This window comes from Nycticebus coucang, chromosome 20, assembly GCF_027406575.1.
Source record: "Nycticebus coucang isolate mNycCou1 chromosome 20, mNycCou1.pri, whole genome shotgun sequence".
Classification (NCBI taxonomy): domain Eukaryota; kingdom Metazoa; phylum Chordata; class Mammalia; order Primates; family Lorisidae; genus Nycticebus; species Nycticebus coucang.
In genome coordinates, this window is record NC_069799.1 from 47,945,446 (window position 1) to 47,965,370 (window position 19,925).

General features: G+C 40.7%; 1 protein-coding gene and 1 pseudogene across 1 annotated transcript in view; one reads left to right on the forward strand and one right to left on the reverse strand.

Annotated features, from left to right (window-relative positions):
• Positions 1-19,925, reverse strand: part of YME1L1 (YME1 like 1 ATPase) — a 30,959-nt gene extending 11,034 nt beyond the window's left edge. Inside the window, 10 exon segments of the mRNA XM_053931268.1 lie at positions 1,120-1,232; positions 2,118-2,180; positions 3,321-3,419; positions 3,421-3,448; positions 4,216-4,263; positions 4,266-4,367; positions 9,244-9,334; positions 12,105-12,190; positions 19,568-19,643; positions 19,767-19,925. Of these exon segments, the coding sequence (XP_053787243.1) occupies positions 1,120-1,232; positions 2,118-2,180; positions 3,321-3,419; positions 3,421-3,448; positions 4,216-4,263; positions 4,266-4,367; positions 9,244-9,334; positions 12,105-12,190; positions 19,568-19,643; positions 19,767-19,925 (865 nt within the window).
• LOC128572312 (motile sperm domain-containing protein 1-like) lies at positions 7,381-8,052 on the forward strand (annotated as a pseudogene).

The window sequence follows — 19,925 nt, forward strand, 5'->3', positions numbered from 1 at the left end:
TTAAGTCATCTACTGCCTTCATATTAGAATTGAGTACATTGGATTCTTGTGATACTTTAAGAAAAATGCATTCCGGCTCGGCGCCTGTGGCTCAAGCGGCTAGGGCACCAGCCTTAAATACCTGAGCTGGCAGATTTGAATCCAGCCCGGGCCTGCCAAACAATAATGATGGCTGCAACCAAAAAACAGCCGGGCGTTGTGGCGGGCATCTGTAGTCCCAACTACTTGGGAGGCGAAGACAGGAGAATCGCTTGAGCCCATGAGTTGGAGGTTGCTGTGAGCTGTGATGCCACAGCACTCTACGCAGGGTGACAGCTTGAGGCTCTGTCTCAAAAAAAAAGAAAAAATATGCATTCCACCTCAATCTAGGTTAATAACAAAAGATGTAGATATATTGATCTTTAAATTATATCTATCTGCATACTCAAAAAAAAAACCTTTCTTCAGAATCAGGATTCAAAGCAATACAATCTCCTAGCTACACACTCATTAAGGAATGGACTTTTTAATTTTTATTTTTTTCTTAGAGATGGGGTCTTACTCTGTTATCCATCCTGCACACAGTGGCACTGTCATGGCTCACTGCAGCCTCCAACTCCTGGCTCAAGCCATTCCTCTCCCTCAGTCTCTCAAGTAACTGGTATTATAGGTGCAAGCCATGGTGTGTGACTCAGGAACGGACATAAGGCCATATGAATGGGGATGGGGGAAGAGACATAAAAACGAACTGGTCTTTTTCTTTTCTTTTTTTTTTTTTTTTTTGAGACAGAGTCTCACTCTGTCACCCTTGTAAAGTGCCATGGCATCACAAGTCACAGCAACCTCAAACTCTTAGGTTCAAACAATTTTCTTGCCTCAGCCTCCTAGTAGCTGGGACTACAGGTGCCCACCACAGCACCCGGCCATTTTTAGAGGTGGAGTCTCGCTCTGGCTCAGGCAATCCACCTGCCTCAGCCTCCCATGTGCTGGGATTACAGGAGTGAGCCACCATGCCCAGCCCAAACAGTTATTTTAATATATTTTTGTGTGGATTTTAATATATCCATCCACAAATAAAGTAGATGGATATATTACCGCTATATAGACATAATAATGTTTGTGTTATAAAATTTAAGTTACACTGATCAAACTTTATTTTATTGAGATACCATTTCAAAATTTCTGTCCGACCTCTTACATCTGGCCTTAGAACTGTAACTTGCATGTCAAAACGACCAGGATGAATGAAAGCACTAAAGGAAGAAAGTAAAAGGAAAACAAATTAATAAATTGACTATGCGAAAGTTCAACTTCAACAAGACTAACACACTAAAGACATGACAACAAGACAATGGCAGCCAGAGAGTAGACAGGGTTTTGAATACAGTTGTTCAAATAGATGGAGAGGGCCCGAGGGAGTAAAATAAATAAATGAATAAATAAATAGATAATGTTCAGACTGCTCCTTTGAAAACTTGGTTCAATTAACAGTCTCAATAACCAAAAGGTAAAACAAAGGTTCATTTAGTTGTATGGGAAAATCTATGTATCATATTCCACAGAATAGAAACATGCAAGTCAGTCAATCAAGGAACAAATAATTCAACAACAGACTTTATGAGAACCACACATCCAACTCAACCACAAAGTATAGAATGTTCAGAGTCTTAGGTGAAGACAAACTACTGATGAAACAATAACATGAATAACTTCTATAATCAAAAAATTTTAATTGACATTTAAAGCTAATTTCAATACCACCTTAAATATTTTTAAAATGCTTTCCACCTAAAACTTTCATGGCATATAAAAAAAAGAAACAATAAGAGATGTAATTCGCGTAATAGAATTTAAGGTAGATAATTTGGTGGCTTTTAATATATTCAGAATTCTACAACCATCACCACAATCTAATTTTAAAATATTCTCACCCCCTCAAAAAGAAATACCACAGTCCCTGGCAGTCACTCATTTATTCTCCTGAGCCTCCAGCAACCACCAATCTAATCTGTCTTTCTATTCTGGACATGGTGTATGAATGAAATCCTACAAGGTGATCTTTTGAAGTGAGCTGCTTCTTTTAGCTTGATGTTACAGCATGTAACAGTACTTCACAAAAGGTTTCTTTCAATACTTACTTATCTAATGCCTCTGGGAAGTTTGTGGCTCCTATGATGATAACTCCTTCAGTGCATTTTAAACTATTTCGGAAAAAAAAAGATACCTTTTCACTGAAAATTGAAACATAGTATATATATATATATATATATATATATATATACACACACACACACATATATATAAAACAATCCTTGACATAATATTGTTTAACTTTTTTTTTTTTTTTTTGTAGAGACAGAGATATTTTTGGCTCTCGGTAGAGTGCCGTGGCATCACACAGCTCACAGCAACCTCCAACTCCTGGGCTTAAGCGATTCTCTTGCCTCAGCCTCCCGAGTAGCTGGGACTACAGGCGCCTGCCACAACACCCGGCCATTTTTTGGTTGCAGTTCAGCTGAGGCCGGGTTTGAACCCGCCACCCTCGGTATATGGGGCCGGCGCCTTACTGACTGAGCCACAGGCGCCACCCTGTTTAACATTAATTTTAATAACACCAAGAGAAGTTATTGATAATAAACCATCAATCATCTTTAATTACATACCTTGACATACCTCATTTGCTTAGGAAAAGATTACCTGAACACAAAAAGCTTGAGTGCCTAATTAATATTTATTTGAAGAATGACTTTCAAGTACACCAATTCAATTTATTCACTCCAGACTTCCCATTTGGTTCTAAAATATCTGATATCAACTTGAAGATACTTCATTCAAACAGTGCCACCTCTCGTTATTTTTTTTTTTTTTTTGCAGTTTTTGGCCAGGGCTGGGTTTGAACCCGCCACCTCTGGCATAGGGGCCAGTGCCTCTTGCTTTTTATATTATGAACATTGATACAAGTTTTAAATCTACTGCAATACTCAAAAACTTTTCATAAATTATGTGTAAACAAGGATACATCCCCTTTACTTCTTCAACAGAATATTAGACTCAACATGAATCATTGATTTTCTATCATATGTATAGCAATGGAAAAAAGGCATAAATATCAGAAATTAATTCTGTCACAAGAGCTGATATTCAAATACCCAATTAGTAATGAAAACAATACCCTACTGAGAGAAAAGTTTAGCCTATGTTACCTATACACATAATAGTATTCACATCTCTAAAATGCTGTCAAATACTTTTTGGGAACAATTTGCATAAAATTGAAGTCTATGCACATCAAATGCTACAAGGCATCACCATATTGTATGGAGAAAGGAAGACTCAATTACTGATCCATTTCAGCAAGAAGTTGATTTACAGTCTGCCTTGAATATGGATTCATTGGAGATTCAATTCTCTTCCCACCAACAGAATCTAATTCATCAATACATACAAGGAGCATTTGCTTTCGCTTCCCCTAAGAAAGCAAAAAGTTAAAAAAAAATCAATACTTTTTAACAAAACGAGTTAAACTTGTAAGACTGTTTTGCAGTGATTTAAGAACAGTAGCCTGGGGATGAGAGAGTGAAGAAGTAGGATATAAAATAAAAACGATTGAGTATTCATTTTTCCTAGCTGTACAGGTATTATATACAGTCAGGTCTGAGGCTAATGACTCCTTAATTACATACTAAAGAATTGAATAAAATGAACAAAAGCTAAGAGTTATTTTGGCAGCACCCAACATCATCTTGAACATTCCTCTAGCTCACTGTTTAGAAAAGGAAGACAGCTCTCTCTTAGCTCATATATGAAGTTACCTAAAATCAGGACCTCACAATGGCTAGTTCAGCTGTCAGTAAAAAGCCATTAGCCTGCTGGGCACGGTGACTCACGCCTGTAATCTTAGGACTCTGAGAGGCTGAGGCAGAGGTGGATTGCTTGAGCTCAGGAGTTCGAAACCACTCTGAGCAGAAGTGAGACTCCCATCTCTAAAAACATCCAGGCATTGTGGTGGTAGCCTGTAGTTCCAGCTACTTGGGAGGCTGAGGCAAGAGGATCACTTAAGCCCAGGAGTTTAAGGTTGCTCTGAGCTACAATGCCACAGCACTCTACCAAGGGCAACAAAGTGAGACTCTCTCAAAGCAAACAAACAAAGAAAAAACCAAGCCAAAAAGGGTAAAATATATTCTTCCTATAAAACTTTAAAAAGTAGCATTTTAGGAAAGATTCAGCAAAACATACTAAAAAGATTTCTGATACAGCAGGCTCCCAAACCCAGGAACATCTCATAAATTCTGATCCAGAAACGTAATAAAAAGGAACATCAGCTTCTCCTGCCACAGCTTGGGAAAGAAGTGTCTTTCCGGTCCCTGGTGGTCCAACTAAAAGAATTCCTAAAAGCCAAAGAAAAAAGAAATGGTTCAAAAATTTTTTTTTTGTTGTTTGTTTTTTGTAGAGACAGAGTCTCACTGTACTGCCCTCCGGTAGAGTGCCGTGGCGTCACATGGCTCACAGCAACCTCTAACTCTTGGGCTTAAGCGATTCTCTTGCCTCAGCCTCCCGAGCAGCTGGGACTACAGGCGCCGGCCACAACGCCCGGCTATTTTTCTGTTGCAGTTTGGCCGGGGCTGGGTTTGAACCCGCCACCCTCGGTATATGGGGCCGGCGCCCTGCTCACTGAGCCACCTAAATCCCTTGACATGAACCTATAAAACAAATGTGATTAATTTATATAATTTTGACGTTGAAGGCACACCAATAGCCAATATTGAGAAACAAAGCAAAACACATCTGTTTCTGCCAATGATTTCCTTCCGAATCTTATCCAAAACTCATTTTTCTGTTTATTACTTAAATATTGTTTACATGTCAACAACAAACAAGACAGGAGACTGAGTCTTGAGGCGAAGGAAGAAAAAACAACCCATTTACCACTAAGCAGGACAAAATTGAACAGAAAAGATTAAAAGACTAAACAAAAGTAATGCATGAAACTTGATGTGATGGTTTTTCATTAAAAAATCAAAGAAATTCTAAGGATGTTTGGTGAAAATTTAAAAAAATGACTGAAGAGTATATAAATATATGAAGAAGAGTATATAAAGGAAATCAAGTTAATTTTCTTGGCAGGGTAAGATTATTGTGTTTATTTAGGGCAAGGTCTGACTTCTTCGATGATACATAACAAAGTATTTAGATATAAAGTAGTTGACATTTACAGTTTTCTTTTGAATGTTTGGGGAGAAAATACACACACACACACACACACACAAAGCAAATACGACAAAGTGCTAACAAGTGTTGTTGAGGCTTCAAGGCTTTCCATATTGAAAATTTTCATCATACTATTATATTTCTCAATATGGCTGGAAAAATAGAAATTCCTAATGTATTTATACATATATATCTTTTTTATAAATATACAAACTACATAAAAAAGGCAACAAAGCTTTATTAATGATGCATTTTAACATAAAAAATTTTTTTAAGAAAAGCTCAAAAGCCCCTTCCAGAAGCTCTGGTGCTTTTTACTTCTTCTGTATTCCTTTTTAACTTCTAATAAAAGTCCTACCTTACCACTGGGGGGAAAAAAAAAAGCTCAAAAAATAGCCCTAACACAACCCTAGTATTGCCACATTTTAGTGATACCTAACTGGATTAAATTATATCAATTTATGTAGATTGTATCTGGTAACTGAGGATTTTTCTAAAAATTTGTAAAACAGGCTGGGCACCTGTAGCTCCATGGTTAGCCATGCACGGGAGGTGGTGGGTTCAAACTCAACCTGAGCCTGCTAAACAAGAAAAAATTAAAAAATGAAATAAAAACATTCCTGTGATTAGAAAGAGTGTAACTATTTCTGTGGTTTTAAATATTCTCAAGATAAAATAGCATTGATTTTATAAATGTGCCCTCAATTAGCAAAGGCCATACAAACCATTTCACGTACTGTTCAACTCTCTGTAGAGACACTTGGCAGTATAAAAACAAGCCTTAAAAAGGAGTTTAACTTTAACTCAGCAATTCTATTTCTAGAAATTTATTCTAAGGAAATAATTAAGCATATAGGCAAAGACTTGAGTTAAGATCATCACAGTATTATTATTATTTTTTTTTTTGTAGAGACAGAGTCTCACTTTATGGCCCTGAGTAGAGTGCCGTGGCATCACACAGCTCACAGCAACCTCCAACTCCTGGGCTTAAGCAATTCTCTTGCCTCAGCCTCCTGAGTAGCTGGGACTACAGGCGCCCGCCACAACGCCCGGCTAATTTTTTTGGTTGCAGTTCGGCCGGGGCCGGGTTTGAACCCGCCACCCTTGGTATATTGGGCCTGCGCCTTACCGACTGAGCCACAGGCGCCGCCCCACAGTATTATTTTTTAATAACAAAAACTGGAAATCATATAAAAGTCAACATAAATGATTAAATTATGATACAACCATAAATTAGAAGGATACCATGAGGTCATTAAAAATCACAGTGGTTACAGTGCCAACCACACACACCAAGGCTGGCAGGTTTGAACCCAGCCCGGACCAGCTAAACAACTGCAACAAAAAAATAACCATTGTGGCGGGTGCTATTAAGCTGAGGCAAGAGAATCGCTTAAGCCCAAGAGCTGGAGGTTGCTGTGAGCTGTTACGCCACTCTACTGAGGGTGACATAGTGAGACTCTATCTCAAAGAAAAAAAAAGTACTATTAGTAACTGTGAGAAAACATCAGACAAAACTACACTAAGGAGTATGTTATAAATAGCCTATACTCTTCACAACTGTAAAGAGCATAAAAGACCCTCCTCTCTCCAACCTCCACCAAAAGGCTGAGGAGCTGTTTCACATCTAAGAAAAAACTACAAGTGCTGTGTGATTCTGGACTGGATCCTGAACCAGGGCAGGCAGTGGCAGTGAGGGAGATGCTACAAAACATACCAGATTGAAACAAATGCTGAAATTTAAATATGGCTGGACATTTAATAATGATTTTGTACATACATTGAACTTTCTGATTTTAATAATTACTCTGCATTAATGTAAAAGAACATCATTACCTTAGAAAGTACACATTTAGGGGTAATCGTATCTACAGTTTATCTCACATGGTTAAAAAAAATATAAGTATGTACGGGCGGTGCCTGCAGCTCATTCTGCAGGGTGCTGGCCACATACACCAAGTCTGGCGGGTTCGAACCAGCTAAAACAACAATGACAACTGCAACAAAAAAAATAGCCAGGCGATTGCAGCCTAGAGACGCAAAGGAGTGGAGGAGCAGTCGCAGCTGCTTTCCCAGGAGCCGGTGTTGCCGAGATTGCCAAAATGATTGGAGTTTTTAACTGAAACTAAGAAAAGTCCAAAATAGATTGGAAACTGTAAAAACAGAAGCTGCAGCAAGGGGAATTCAGAGCCAATGCATCAACAAAAAAGACAACCAGAGTTAGCAGAAGGAAATCTTCCTGTTTTCGTGTTTCCCACGGAGCTAATATTTCGTGCAGATGATCAGTCAACTCATAAGCAAGTGTTGACTCTGTATAATGAGTTTGCTTGAGTTTGCCTTAAAGTTCAAAGTTTTGTGTACTACTCCAAATAAGTATGTTGTCGTTGATGCTGCAGGTGCAGTAAAGCCTCAGTGTTGTGTGGGTATGCCCCCAGAAACAGCATTTGCTGTTTTCAGTGTGATTCGTCATAGAGATGTTCGATCCTGTCACTATGGTGTAGTAGACAAATTCTGCCTCCAAGTTTCTGAGCAAAGCCAGAGGAAAGCTTTGGGAAGGAAAGAGGTGGTTGCTACTTTCCTCCCATCTGCAAAAGAACAACAAAAGGAAGAAGAGGAAAAAAGAATAAAGGAGCATTTAAGTGAAAGTTTATTTTTTGAGCAGCCGTTTCAACCAAAGAACAGAGCTGTCTCCTTAGGACCAAGTTTACTGTCTTCCTGGGAGGGGTGTGCACTGTAGCCCTGATGCTGCTTACACTGCGGGACGTGGAATTGCTGGTGCCTCCCTACCTCCAATTAAGTGTGAATCAAAGATTAGTGGCTGCTTATATCTTAGGTCTCATTACAATGGCTATACTTAGAACATGAGCAAGTATTTCAGCCAGCTTCTGAAGGAAATTTATCTTGAAAATATGAATGCGGACTGCCTTTAATCTCTTTTACTCCATTAACGTGCTACAAACAATGAAATTATTTCAAATTTTTGAAAAAAAAAAAATAGAGTTGTGGCTAGAACTTGTAATCCCAGCTACTTGAGAATTGCTTATTAGCTCAAGAGTCTGAGGTTGCTATGAGCTGTGACGCCACGGCACTCTACCCAGGATGACAGCTGGAGACTCTGTCTCAAAAATAAATAAATAAATAAACCAATCATATATGTATATGTATGTATATACTTATATATATAAGTATGTAAAGAGATAAAGTGAATGACAAAAAATGTAGCAAAATATTAAAAATTGGTGAGACTGGGTTAAGGAAATGAAGAGTATTCTTTGTACTATTCTCGTAACAAAGTTTGAAATTACAAAAAAGTTGGCTCGATGCCTGTGGCTCAAGCTAAGGCTCTAGCCACATACACCTGAGCTAGCAGGTTCGAATCCATCCCAGGCCCGCCAAACAACAATGATGACTGCAACCAAAAAAATAGCCAGGCGTTTTGGTGGGCACCTGTAGTCTCAGCTACTTGGGAGGTGGAGGCAGGAGAATCCCTTGAGCCCAGGAGTTTGAGGTTGCTGTGAGCTGTGATGCCATAGCACTCTACCCAGGGCAACAGCTTGAGGCTCTGTTTCAAAAAAAAAAGAAAAGAAATTACAAAAAAGTTGTAAGTTGGCTCAGCGCCTGTGGCTCAAGTGGCTAAGGAGCCAGCCACATACAACTGAGCTGGCGGGTTCAAATCCAACCCGGGTCCGCCAAACAACAATGATGACTACAACCAAAAAAAAAAAAAAAATAGCTGGGCGTTGTGGCAGGTGCCTGTAGTCCAGCTACTTGGGAGGCGGAGGCAGGAGAATCACTTGAGCCCAGGAGTTGGAGGTTGCTGTGAGCTGTGATGCCGTAGCTCTCTACCCAGGGTGACAGCTTGAGGCTCTGTCTCAAAAAAAAAAAAGTTGTAAGTTATAGAAAAGGATGTAGAACCATATGTGTAGAATGAGCATCTATTTTGTAAAAAAGCAACTGAGAACTAAACTTTTATCAGTTAAAATCTAGTAACATTAAATTAGTAATATATTACAGCATATTTTGACATGAAATCATGGTAAAAGGAAGATAATTTACCTTTTGGAAGTTTGCCTCCAAGCACAGCAAACTTTAGTGGATTTTTCAAGAATTCAACAACTTCTTGTAATTTTTATTTAGCTTCTTCCACCTATGTGATGCAATTTACCAAATAACAAAAAACGATAGTTAGAATTGGTTAGATTATTGTAGTGTCTTCTTTGAAAATCACAAATTTAATTTGGATATAGAATTAACCTCGCTTTCTTTGTTTCAGTGAAAGAAGTATATAAAAGTACCCCCTTAGGCTCCGTGCCTGTAGCTTAGCAGCTAGGGTGCCGGACACATATACCCAGGCTGGCAGGTTCGAACTCGGCCTGGGTCCTTTCAAACAACAATGATAACTACAACAAAAAAATAGCCAGGCGTTGTGGCAGGTGCCTGTAGTCCCAGCTACTTGGGAGGCCGAGGCAAGAGAATCGCTTAAGCCCAAGAGTTTGAAGTTGCTGAGAGCTGTGATGCCACGGCAGAGGCTACATAGTGAAAGTCTGTCTCAAAAAAATAATGTCCCCTCATACACACACATACGGTTTTCTTCTGACCATTACTTTCAATAATGCAGTCTCCTTACTATCCCAACAAAAATCATTCCAAACTGAGAAAAAAGATGTCAAGTATATTGTAAAGGGTTTAAAAGAAACTACCTGGAAAGGAACATATTAAAACATGAAACTTATCTTCAGGCCAAAGGGCACTCTAAAAATCTAAAATTAAAGTTTTGATTACCTTATATTTCTAGACATTTTCCAGAACTATTTCTTGGAAATATCAGAATTATTAAAGAGTAAAGTTTTTTTGGTGAGGCTTGGAATGGTCTTTGACAGTTATTCTAACTAAATCACTGAAAATGTACTAACATTTTTATCAATTAATGGTTAAAATCAAAGCTTTGTCCACTCCTAGATCAGAAGAAATACATATATATGTTCATCAACACACCATGTACAAGAATTCATGTAATCCCAGCACTCTAGGAGGCTGAGACAGGTGAATTGCCTGAGCTCACAGGTTTGAGACCAGCCTGAGCCAGAATGAGATCCTTCCTCTAAAAATAGCCAGGTGTTGTGGCAGGTGCCTGTAGTCCCAGCTATTTGGGAGGCTGAGGCAAGACGATGGCTTGAGCCCAAGAGTTTGAGGTTGCTGTGACCTATGACGCCATGGAACTCTACCCAGGGCAACAAAGTTGAGACTCTGTCTCAAAAAAAAAAGAATTCACATCAGCATGATAGGAGTCTAAAACTGGAACAACCCAAATGTCTACCTAAGATAGAATGAATACACAGTGTTGTGATATTTGTATAACGGAATACCAAGCAATGAGGATAAAGAAACCACAACTCCAGGCGGCGCCCATGGCTCAGTGAGCAGGGCACTGGCCCCATATACCGAGGGTGGCGGGTTCAAGCCTGGCCCTGGCCAAACTGCAACAAAAAAAATAGCTGGGCATTGTGGCGGGCACCTGTAGTCCCACCTACTCAGGAGACTGAGGCAAAAGAATTGCCTAAGCCCAGGAGTTGGAGGTTGGTGTGAGCTGTGTGATGCCATGGCACTCTACCCAAGGCGACAAAGTAAGACTCTGCCTCTAAAAAAAAAAAAAGCCCACAACTCCAAATAACTTAGATGGGTGTCACAAACATCTCTTTATGGGTTGGATAAAGAAAGCTGGACCCAAAAGAAAGTTTTACATTTACATAAAATTCAAAAACAGTTAAAACTAAAGTATGTATTAGACAGGATGGTTTATCTTTGAAATGGGAGGAGATAGCATTGGGGAGGTACTGGGGTTCTGGTAATGTTCTGTCTCTTGAGGTGGGTACTAATAGCATAGATGTGTTTATGATTTATGCACTTTTGTGTGAATATGTTAAACGTCAATACAATTTATGATTAAGGAAAGATTTGTCTGGTTTATTAAAAGAGCATGTTTTGTAAAAGTTTCAAAGATATATATGCACTAAGACTAAAATACATTTCAGCAAAATAATAAATACAATGCCATATAATTGTAGGCATGAAAGAAAGATATTAATCATTTACTACTCAAATAAACTATATTCTCCCCCCAAAGTCTGTGGCAAGAGAATCCCCAGTTGAGGAATAAAAGATCTATAATAAAAATATGATTAGGGGGGTCAAGTAATGAAATTATAAAGAGTCCTTGTTTGGACTTTTTATGTGTGTGTGTGTTTCTTTTTTTCGAGACAGAGTCTCACTCTGTCGCCCTGGAAAGAGTCTCATGGCATCACAGCTCACAGCAACCTCAAATGTCTGGGCTCAAGCGATCCTCTTGCCTAGACCTCCCAGTTGCTAGGATTACAGGCATGAGTCACAGAGCCAGGCCCTAAAAGCCCTCTTTAAGGCTGTGTATAAAAAGTATGACTAGGGCGGCGCCTGTGGCTCAAAGGTGGAGGTGGTAGGTTCAAACCCAGCCCTGGCCAAAAACCACAAAAAAAAAAGTATGACTATATATTCTCCGGCCTTGGCCTCCCAAAGTGCTAGAATTACAGGCGTGAGCCACTGTGTCTCAGCCCCATTTATTAACTGTCTACTGTGTGCCAAGCACATACATTACCTATAGAATATGAAGTAATTTGTTCAGTGTCACATAACCAGTAAGTATAAAAATGAATTTGAAATCTTCATCATTCCACTACATCATGGTGCTCCTTCACAAATCAATACTAATCCTTGTCATGAAACAAGATTTGATCCCCTGCTATTATCATTTACACCAAAATACTGAAGTTTCAAATACTTTTGGATACAATTTTACCAATTTCAGAGTAACCTTCAGAATCAAATATTGACCTTTTTAATGGATGAGTTAGTTTTAAGAAAAAGGGAAGCAAATCTTAACTTACTCCTTTTACATGTTCAAAGGAGACATTTTTCATATGGACAGGATCAACCCACGCAGAATCAAGCCATCTTTTTGTCCAGAAGCGGACTGAAGGGAAGAAAAGAAAGAAATGTTTATATTTGATAGAGTAATAATATTCCAATCATCTGATTTTCCAGACACAAAAAAGCAGAACCTAGGAAATTTAAGTATTTGAGAGTCCTATGTTCACATATTAAATTTGAGTGAGGAGCAAAAACTAGGTCTTCTAGACTTCTAAACTATATTCAAGGAGTAAGTGATTCACATTAAAAGGTCATGTCTATAGTTTCCGGTTAAAATCAAGAATTATTTTCCTCTTCTCCTTGTAATAGCTAATGATAGAAACCTTAACTCAATGGTTTGTAAACTCTGAATAAAAATCACTTGAGAAATGTGTTTAAAATGCAGGTCCCCAAGTCATGGTGCAGGGTTATATTTTGTAGGTTCACAAAAGGGCCAAGAAGAGTTTGCATTTTTAATAAGCACTCTTGATTATTCTGATACAACTAGTCACAGATCTACACTTGGAACTACAGTGCCTTAAACCTAACTTTAAAAAATGGCTCACTCATTTAAAAACAAGTGTGACTTAACAGATTTCACTTTTCCTGCAGTCTTCTTCTTCTGATGACTGCTATTACTTGTTTTCAAACTATTTATCAATAATGCCATCATTAAGTGTAAGACACAAGTTCTGTAAATTTTTGAGACCAACTTTGCCAAACTATTACAATTCTCTCACTCAAGCAGAACTCCTGGTCCCAGGCAAGTCCAGCTTCTGCAGCAGTGAGTTACCTGCCTCCCTCCTCTTTGGTGGTTCCTGCTGCCGTCACCTTCCTCCAGGTAGTGAACATAAGGAACTAGGCCTACTGTAGTGATACATACATGTGGTGCATGTCCGGTCTATGAGAATTAGGTCAACTTAAGGAGGTGATCAGGGTAGGGAGGTGGTCAACTATGGAGGTTTATTGTATTTGAAACTGTCACTCAAGGCTGGACCCAGCTCCTATCACCTGCCCTTCCACACCTCCACTCTCCATCAGCCTTTTTCTATAGTAACCCAGACTGTCCTCAGTTTGTCTTAGAAAGGAAGTGAGGTATTTAGGATACAATATCCTGGAGGACTGCACACCAACCCCAGAGCTGTGTTCATGGCCTTGCCGCTAGGAGTCGTCCATATTGCTCAGCAGAACATATGAGGCCTGTCACAATCTGACCTACTTCCTGCTTCTTTGCCCCCATAAACAAGGTGTATGAGAGCACCGGAAGTCCCTAGACACGCCAGCCTCTCTCATGATAATCTGTTTTGGCTTATGGTGCTCTTTCCACCTGGGTTCCATGTCTACTCTGTTGGTCTGCCGGCAAACTCATATGTGACATTAAGACCCTGCACAAACTTCATGTTCTGAAACTTCCTGGACTGGGTCCTTTTGGCTGTCTGCAGCATTGGGCCATGCCTCCACTGTATTCTCAGGCGCTCTTCCTCCTTGCCCAGCCCACAGGTTTCTGAGCGCAGTGACTGACCATTACCTCCACAGTCCAGCCACTTACCTAATAAAGCCCAGATGTATAGTAGGTTTTTAGTCTGTGTTTACACAATCATATACAAACATACATTCAAGAATCAGAAATTCCTACAGTGAAACACTCTATTCAAAATAAACAAATATTGAAAGACGTAATGGCTGCTGGGATGATGTTTGATGGTGGTGATGGTGGCTCTCTAGGGTTATAGAGATCATATCAGAGGGGCAAAGTTATTCTACCACTTCCTGGTATCTAGAGGGGCAAAGTTATTCTACCACTTCCTGGTATCTAGAGGGGCAAAGTTATTCTACCACTTCCTGGTATCTAGAGGGGCAAAGTTATTCTACCACTTCCTGGTCTCTGACTGCTTTCAGGCTGTACCAGTCTTATGGCCCCAGGCAGGAGCACCAGCTCCTTAATGCCCCAGAACATCAATTGCTCTCCAGCTGCTCTGATACCACACAGGTCAGTGTCACCAGGGAACAGTAGAAAAAGACAGTGGGCTTCTGAGAGAAACTGTTCTACTGATGTTGTGCTGCCCTGTAAACTGCAGCCCTAATACAGACCCCTTAGTGAACTTACTGACACTAAGACCCAGGGGACTGGAATGCTCTGAACATGCCCCAGCAAAGTGAGTGTTTGGGAGCTGGTGAGAGTTGGGCAGCCTGTCTAAACTAACCTGGGGTACGGGAGGTGTGTGGACAGAGATCTTTAGTCCTACAGAATTAAAGTTCTGGGAAGGGAAGAAAATTCACTGGTCTTTTTATTTATTTATTTATTTTTTGAGACAGAGTCTCATTATATCACCCTTGGCAGAGTGCCGTAGCGTCACAGCTCACAGCAACCTCAAACTCTTGGGCTGAAGAGATTCTCTTGTCTCAGCCTCCCAAGTAGCTGGGACTACAGGTGTCCACCACAACGCCCGGCTATTTTTTCTTTTGTAGCTGTCATTGTTGTTTGGCAGGCCCGGACTGGATTAGAACCCACCAGCTCTGGTGTATGTGGCTGGTGCCCTAGCTGCTGAGCTACAGGTGCGGAGCCATGGTTTCTTTATTCGAAAAAGGAAACCCCCACAGTTCATCTTTGTGGCCCCATCAATTATAACAGGGACTGGAACAAAAGAAATGCTCCATAAGGATTTGCTGAATGAATGAATGGACAAATCTTCTACACCCTGAAGTCCCCAGCAGGAGGTGAACTGGGCCACACAGCAGGAGGTGAGCTTCATTTGTCATTGTCTCCCATCACCCCTAGGAGGGATCACCTAGTTGCAGAAAATAAGCTCAGAAGAGCGCTCATCAATTCTGCATTATGATGAGTTGCATAATTATTTCATTACATATTACAATGTAATAATAATAGAAATAAAGTGCACAATAAATGTAATAGGCTTGAATCATCCCGAAACCATCCCCCTCACCCCGTTTTTTGAAAAATTGTCTTCCATGAAACCGATTCTTGGTGCCAAAAACATTGGAGACCATTGTTTTAACCAAAGAAAGCCCACAGCATGTAGTTTCTTCATTTTCACTGTGCTTAAGTCCTATATTCAGACAGTGTCTTTTAAATGTGTAATTTCTCTCCATACTTTTTACCTATACATGACAAAGATTTGGGAAAAACAGGAAATTTCCCACAGGAAGCCAAGATTATACCAAAGAACATAAGCATAAAACAGGTGTTCATTATCCTCACCCAGGGAAGATAATAATCACAGAATTCCAAGGGTAGAACAGCTAGTCCAGGCACAGCTGGCTTTACAACTTGCAGAACCCCCTATTCAAACAGTACTTGAAAACCTCCCAGCAGATTGACAGGCCTGCATATGGGCCTTTGTGACTCCATATGTCCATAGAGCTGTACTAGATCGAGGTCCTCTGTGCCCACACTTGTCACTGTCCTACGTCCAGAGGTTCCCTAACCTGACTGATCATCAGAATCATCTGAGGAACTTCTTTTTTAAAAACTGAAATATAGGGCAGTGCCTGTGGCTCAAAGGAGTAGGGCGCTGGCTCCATATACCGGGGGTGGCAGGTTCAAACCCAGCCCCAGGCAGGAAAAAAAATAAACAAATAAAAAATAAAAACTGAAATATAATTCATATACCATAAATTTTTGCCATCTTAAACTTCAAACTTCAGTGGGTTTTGGTATATTCACAAAGTTGTACAACTATTATAGAACGTTTTTACCACTCTAGAAAGCAGCCCTGTACTCACCAGCAGCCACTCCCCACTCCTGACCACCAGACTGCTTTCTGCCTCAATGGGTTTGCCTGTTCTGGACTTTCATGCTCATGGAATCACAAATTACATGGTTCTCTGAATCTTCTTTCATTGACCATACGTGCTGAAGGATCATCAGGTTGTTGCATCTATCAGTACCTCATATTATGTTATGGCTTAATATTATCCCATTGTAGGTTATATACCAAATTTTATTTATTGATGGGCATTCAGGTTGTTTTCACTTTTTGGCTATTGTGAATACTGCTATGAACATTCTGGTACAAGATTTTGCAGTAATATCCATTTCACTTTCTCTTGGGTATATGATGAGGAGTACAATTGCTGGATCATGTGGTAACCCTGCCTAACTTTTCAAACACCTGCCACAGTGTTTCACAGTGTACTGTTTCACATTCCCCTAGGCAGAGCGTAAGGTGGGGCGTGTGAGCAATGTGTTTTCCACATCCTCACAAACACTTACTGTTGTCCATCCTTTTGACTGCAGCCACCCTAATAGGTGTGAAGTGGTATCTCACTGTGCTTTTTGACACGCATTTCCCTAATGCCTGGTGATATTGAGCATCTTTTCCTGTGCTTATTGGCCATTTGTACATCTTCTTTGGAGAAGGAGAAATTTCTGTTCAGACCCATGGACATTTTTTAAATTGGGTTGTCTCTTTGCTGTTGTTGAGTTCTAATAATTCTTTATATATTCTAGATGCAAGACCCTCATCAGATATAAGATTTGAAAATATTTCCTCCCATTTTTTGGGGATTAACTTTTTATATTGATTCTTCAGTCTTAAATCAGATCTACCAAATCAGCAGCTATAAGCCAAAAATAAAAATAAAATTTTTTTTTCCAGGTGATCCTGATGGCCCACCGGGCTTGGGAATCAATGGCCCTGCCCAGTGCTTCTCAGACTTCAATGCGCACATAAATCACATGGGGAATCTTGCTCGACAAAATGCAGATTCTGAGGGAAATAGAAAGTTGCGACTAGAACACCACCATCATAATTGCTGCAAATATGATCCATTGTTAAATGCCAAAAATAGTGGACAAAAGTTCAAGTAGAAAGAGATATCTGCATATGATCAAAGTGTTTTCCAAAGCATCTCCCAAATGTTTATTAGTTACAAAAGTGAAGACAGTGACCTTACACTTTAGAAACCTGGCAGATTCCAACAAGTGAGCCAGGCTAATGTGGTCAGTAATAAGACGCACTGACACCCTATGACCACCTGTAATACACTGGGAAAAGAATATCACCTTGGTGGTGACCTTCCCTAAAACTGATAGCTTCAGTCTAAACAAGAGATAATGGGAGACAAACCCAAATGGAGAGACATTTTACAAAATACCTAGTCAGTACCCTTTAAAGTGCCTTGGTTATGAAAGACAACAAAAACTGTGAAAGTCACAAATCAGAGGAGCCTCAGAGACATGACAATAAATCTAATGTGTCTACCTTGGATTTGAAGGACTTTAGTGAAAAACAGATGTTTAGATAACAGTCTTGTATCAATGTTAACTATTTAGCTTTGATTATTGTACCACGTTCAAGTGTTAATATTAGTGAAATCTTAGTTAATGGTATATGGGAACTTGCTGTACTATGTCTGCAACCCTTCTGTAAATCTATAATTCAAAATAAAGAGTTTTTAAACTCCACAGATTCTGATACTGTTAAGTCTAGGTGGACATCCCAGGTTCTGCCTTTCTAACGAGTTCCCAGTAGAGGCTGAAGCTGCTGGTCCACAACCCCTCCCCCACCAGCAATAGTTTACACCAGGGGTCCTCAGCCATGTATCAGTATAACCCAGAGAGTTTTTAAAACACAGATTGCTGGCCAGGCAAGGTGTCTCACACCTATAATCCTAGCACTCTGGGAAGCAGAGGTGGGAGAATCACTTGATTCTGAGACTGAGCAAAGCAAGACACCTCTCCACTAAAAATAATTAGCAGGATCTGTGGTCAGGTGCCTATAGTCCCAGCTACTTGGGAGGCTAAGGCAGGAGGATCACTTGAGCCCAGAGTTTGAGGCTGCCACAAGCTAGCATGAGGCCACTGCACTCTAGCCCAGGCAATGGAGTAAGACTCTGTCCCACAAAACAAAAACTGCACAGATTGCTGGGTCTTACTTCCAGAGTTTCTGATCCACTTCATCTAGGCTGGGGCCCAAGAATCTACATTTCTAAGAAGGTTCCAGGTGAGGCTGATACTAATGAGCTAGGTCCCTTCCCCACATTGAACAAATTTCAAAGACCCTAATAAAATCCTCTTCCTTAACTACTTAAACTTTGAGTTGTTTCTCAGAAATGGTGGATACTCAGCAAGACAAAGAAGCTGAGATTCTAAAGGCCCCTGGGTAGACTTCCTGATAAAGATTCACTATCCCCCTACAACCTATCCCCAGCTATTGGCCCCTTGTGAGGTACAACATAACTTGCCCCAGGGCATGTGGCTCCTTTAAAAGCCGATGATATCCTTTAGTCCTAGAGATGGATTTGTGGCAGCCTCTTCTGTTCTCCCCACAAGATGTCTGTCAAATTAAAACTTCCTTTCTTCTTTGGCAATCCTCATGGTCTCAATAATCCCAACTTTGTGCAACCGGTAACTGGACCGAGACAGAATCCTAAGGTTTCAAAAACAGCTTTTACATACTGTTACTCAGAATGAAGCTCCTATCTATCTGTCTGTCTGTCTGATCTCTCTCTCTCTCTCTCTCTCTCTCTCTCTCTCTCTCTCTCTCTCTCTCTATCTCTCTATCTATCATTTATCTTTAAGCTCTCAAAACAGTGGGAAAGAACACAGCTGCCAAAGACACAAATGCCTAGGCCCCTAGTTAACTGATTTGGCTTGAGTCCTAGGCATCATACTTCTTTTCTTTTTTGAGAACAGAGTCTCAGTCTGTTGCCCCCAGTAGAATGCCACAGCACCATCATAGCTCACAGCAACCTCAAATTCTTGGGCTCAAGTGATCTTCTTGCCTCAGCCTCCCCAGTAGTTGGGACAACAGGCACCTGCCACAACACCTGTTTAGTTTTTTCTATTTTTAGTAGAGATAGAGTCTCCCTCTAACTCAGGCTGGTCTGGAACTCCTGAGCTCCAGCAATCCACCTGCCTCAGCCTCCCCAGAGTGCTGGGATGCTCCTCCCAGAAGATCACAGGGCTGAGCCATTGGTACCCAGCTGGCATCATCTTGTTTAAATGCTCCTCTCAATGCTGATGTGCAACCAGGTTCAAGAACTACTGACGGAAACTAAATACTTGCCTCAGAAAAAAATCCTGCTCCTCAGCAAACTGGACAGTTAAGAATGAGCCCAAACAGATGCCAAGGAGCATTTCTATGATTTGAAACTCACTTCAAAAACTTGAACTAAGGCAGCACCTGTGGCTCAAAGGAATAGGGCGCCAGCCCCATATGCCGGAGGTAGCGGGTTCAAACCCAGCCCCAGCCAAAAACTGCAAAAAAAAAACTTGAACTACTCTTTTGTCAAGTTTCTCAAAACCCAAATATAAATCGACATTTGTTCCTCCCAAGAGAATATGAAAGAATCCTGGATCCTACAGCAGTAACAATAACAAAAGACTCCAGCAAGCAAAGCCACAAGCATGGGGTCCAGGACAGCAGGGACAAGCCGGAGGAGAGCCAAGGTGAGAGCGTCCCTGGGGACAGCCTACAGGGTAGGGCTGAGGGTGCAGGAAAGCATGGGGAGGTGAGAAGCAGGGGCTGAGGAACCGCGGTGGTGTCAGGTGTCTGAAGAAACACCACAAAACGCCTTCACCTTCATTACGAGTCCACATTTCCTGGTTCCTCATTTGAGCCTAACTAGGGTCAAGGGTCCTCCTAACATTCTCGCCAACCCCTTCACACTCTTACCTTCTGCCCATCACTTCTCTGCCGCCCAGAAAAGCACAGCTTGCCAAGGCTCTGAGGGCCTCGTCTCACCCCGTCGGAGAAAGACTCGTGTTTGTTCTCGAACCTTTGTGAAGCCACAGATCTGGGCAATGTTCTGCACCCACTTGTTCCTTTCCTCAT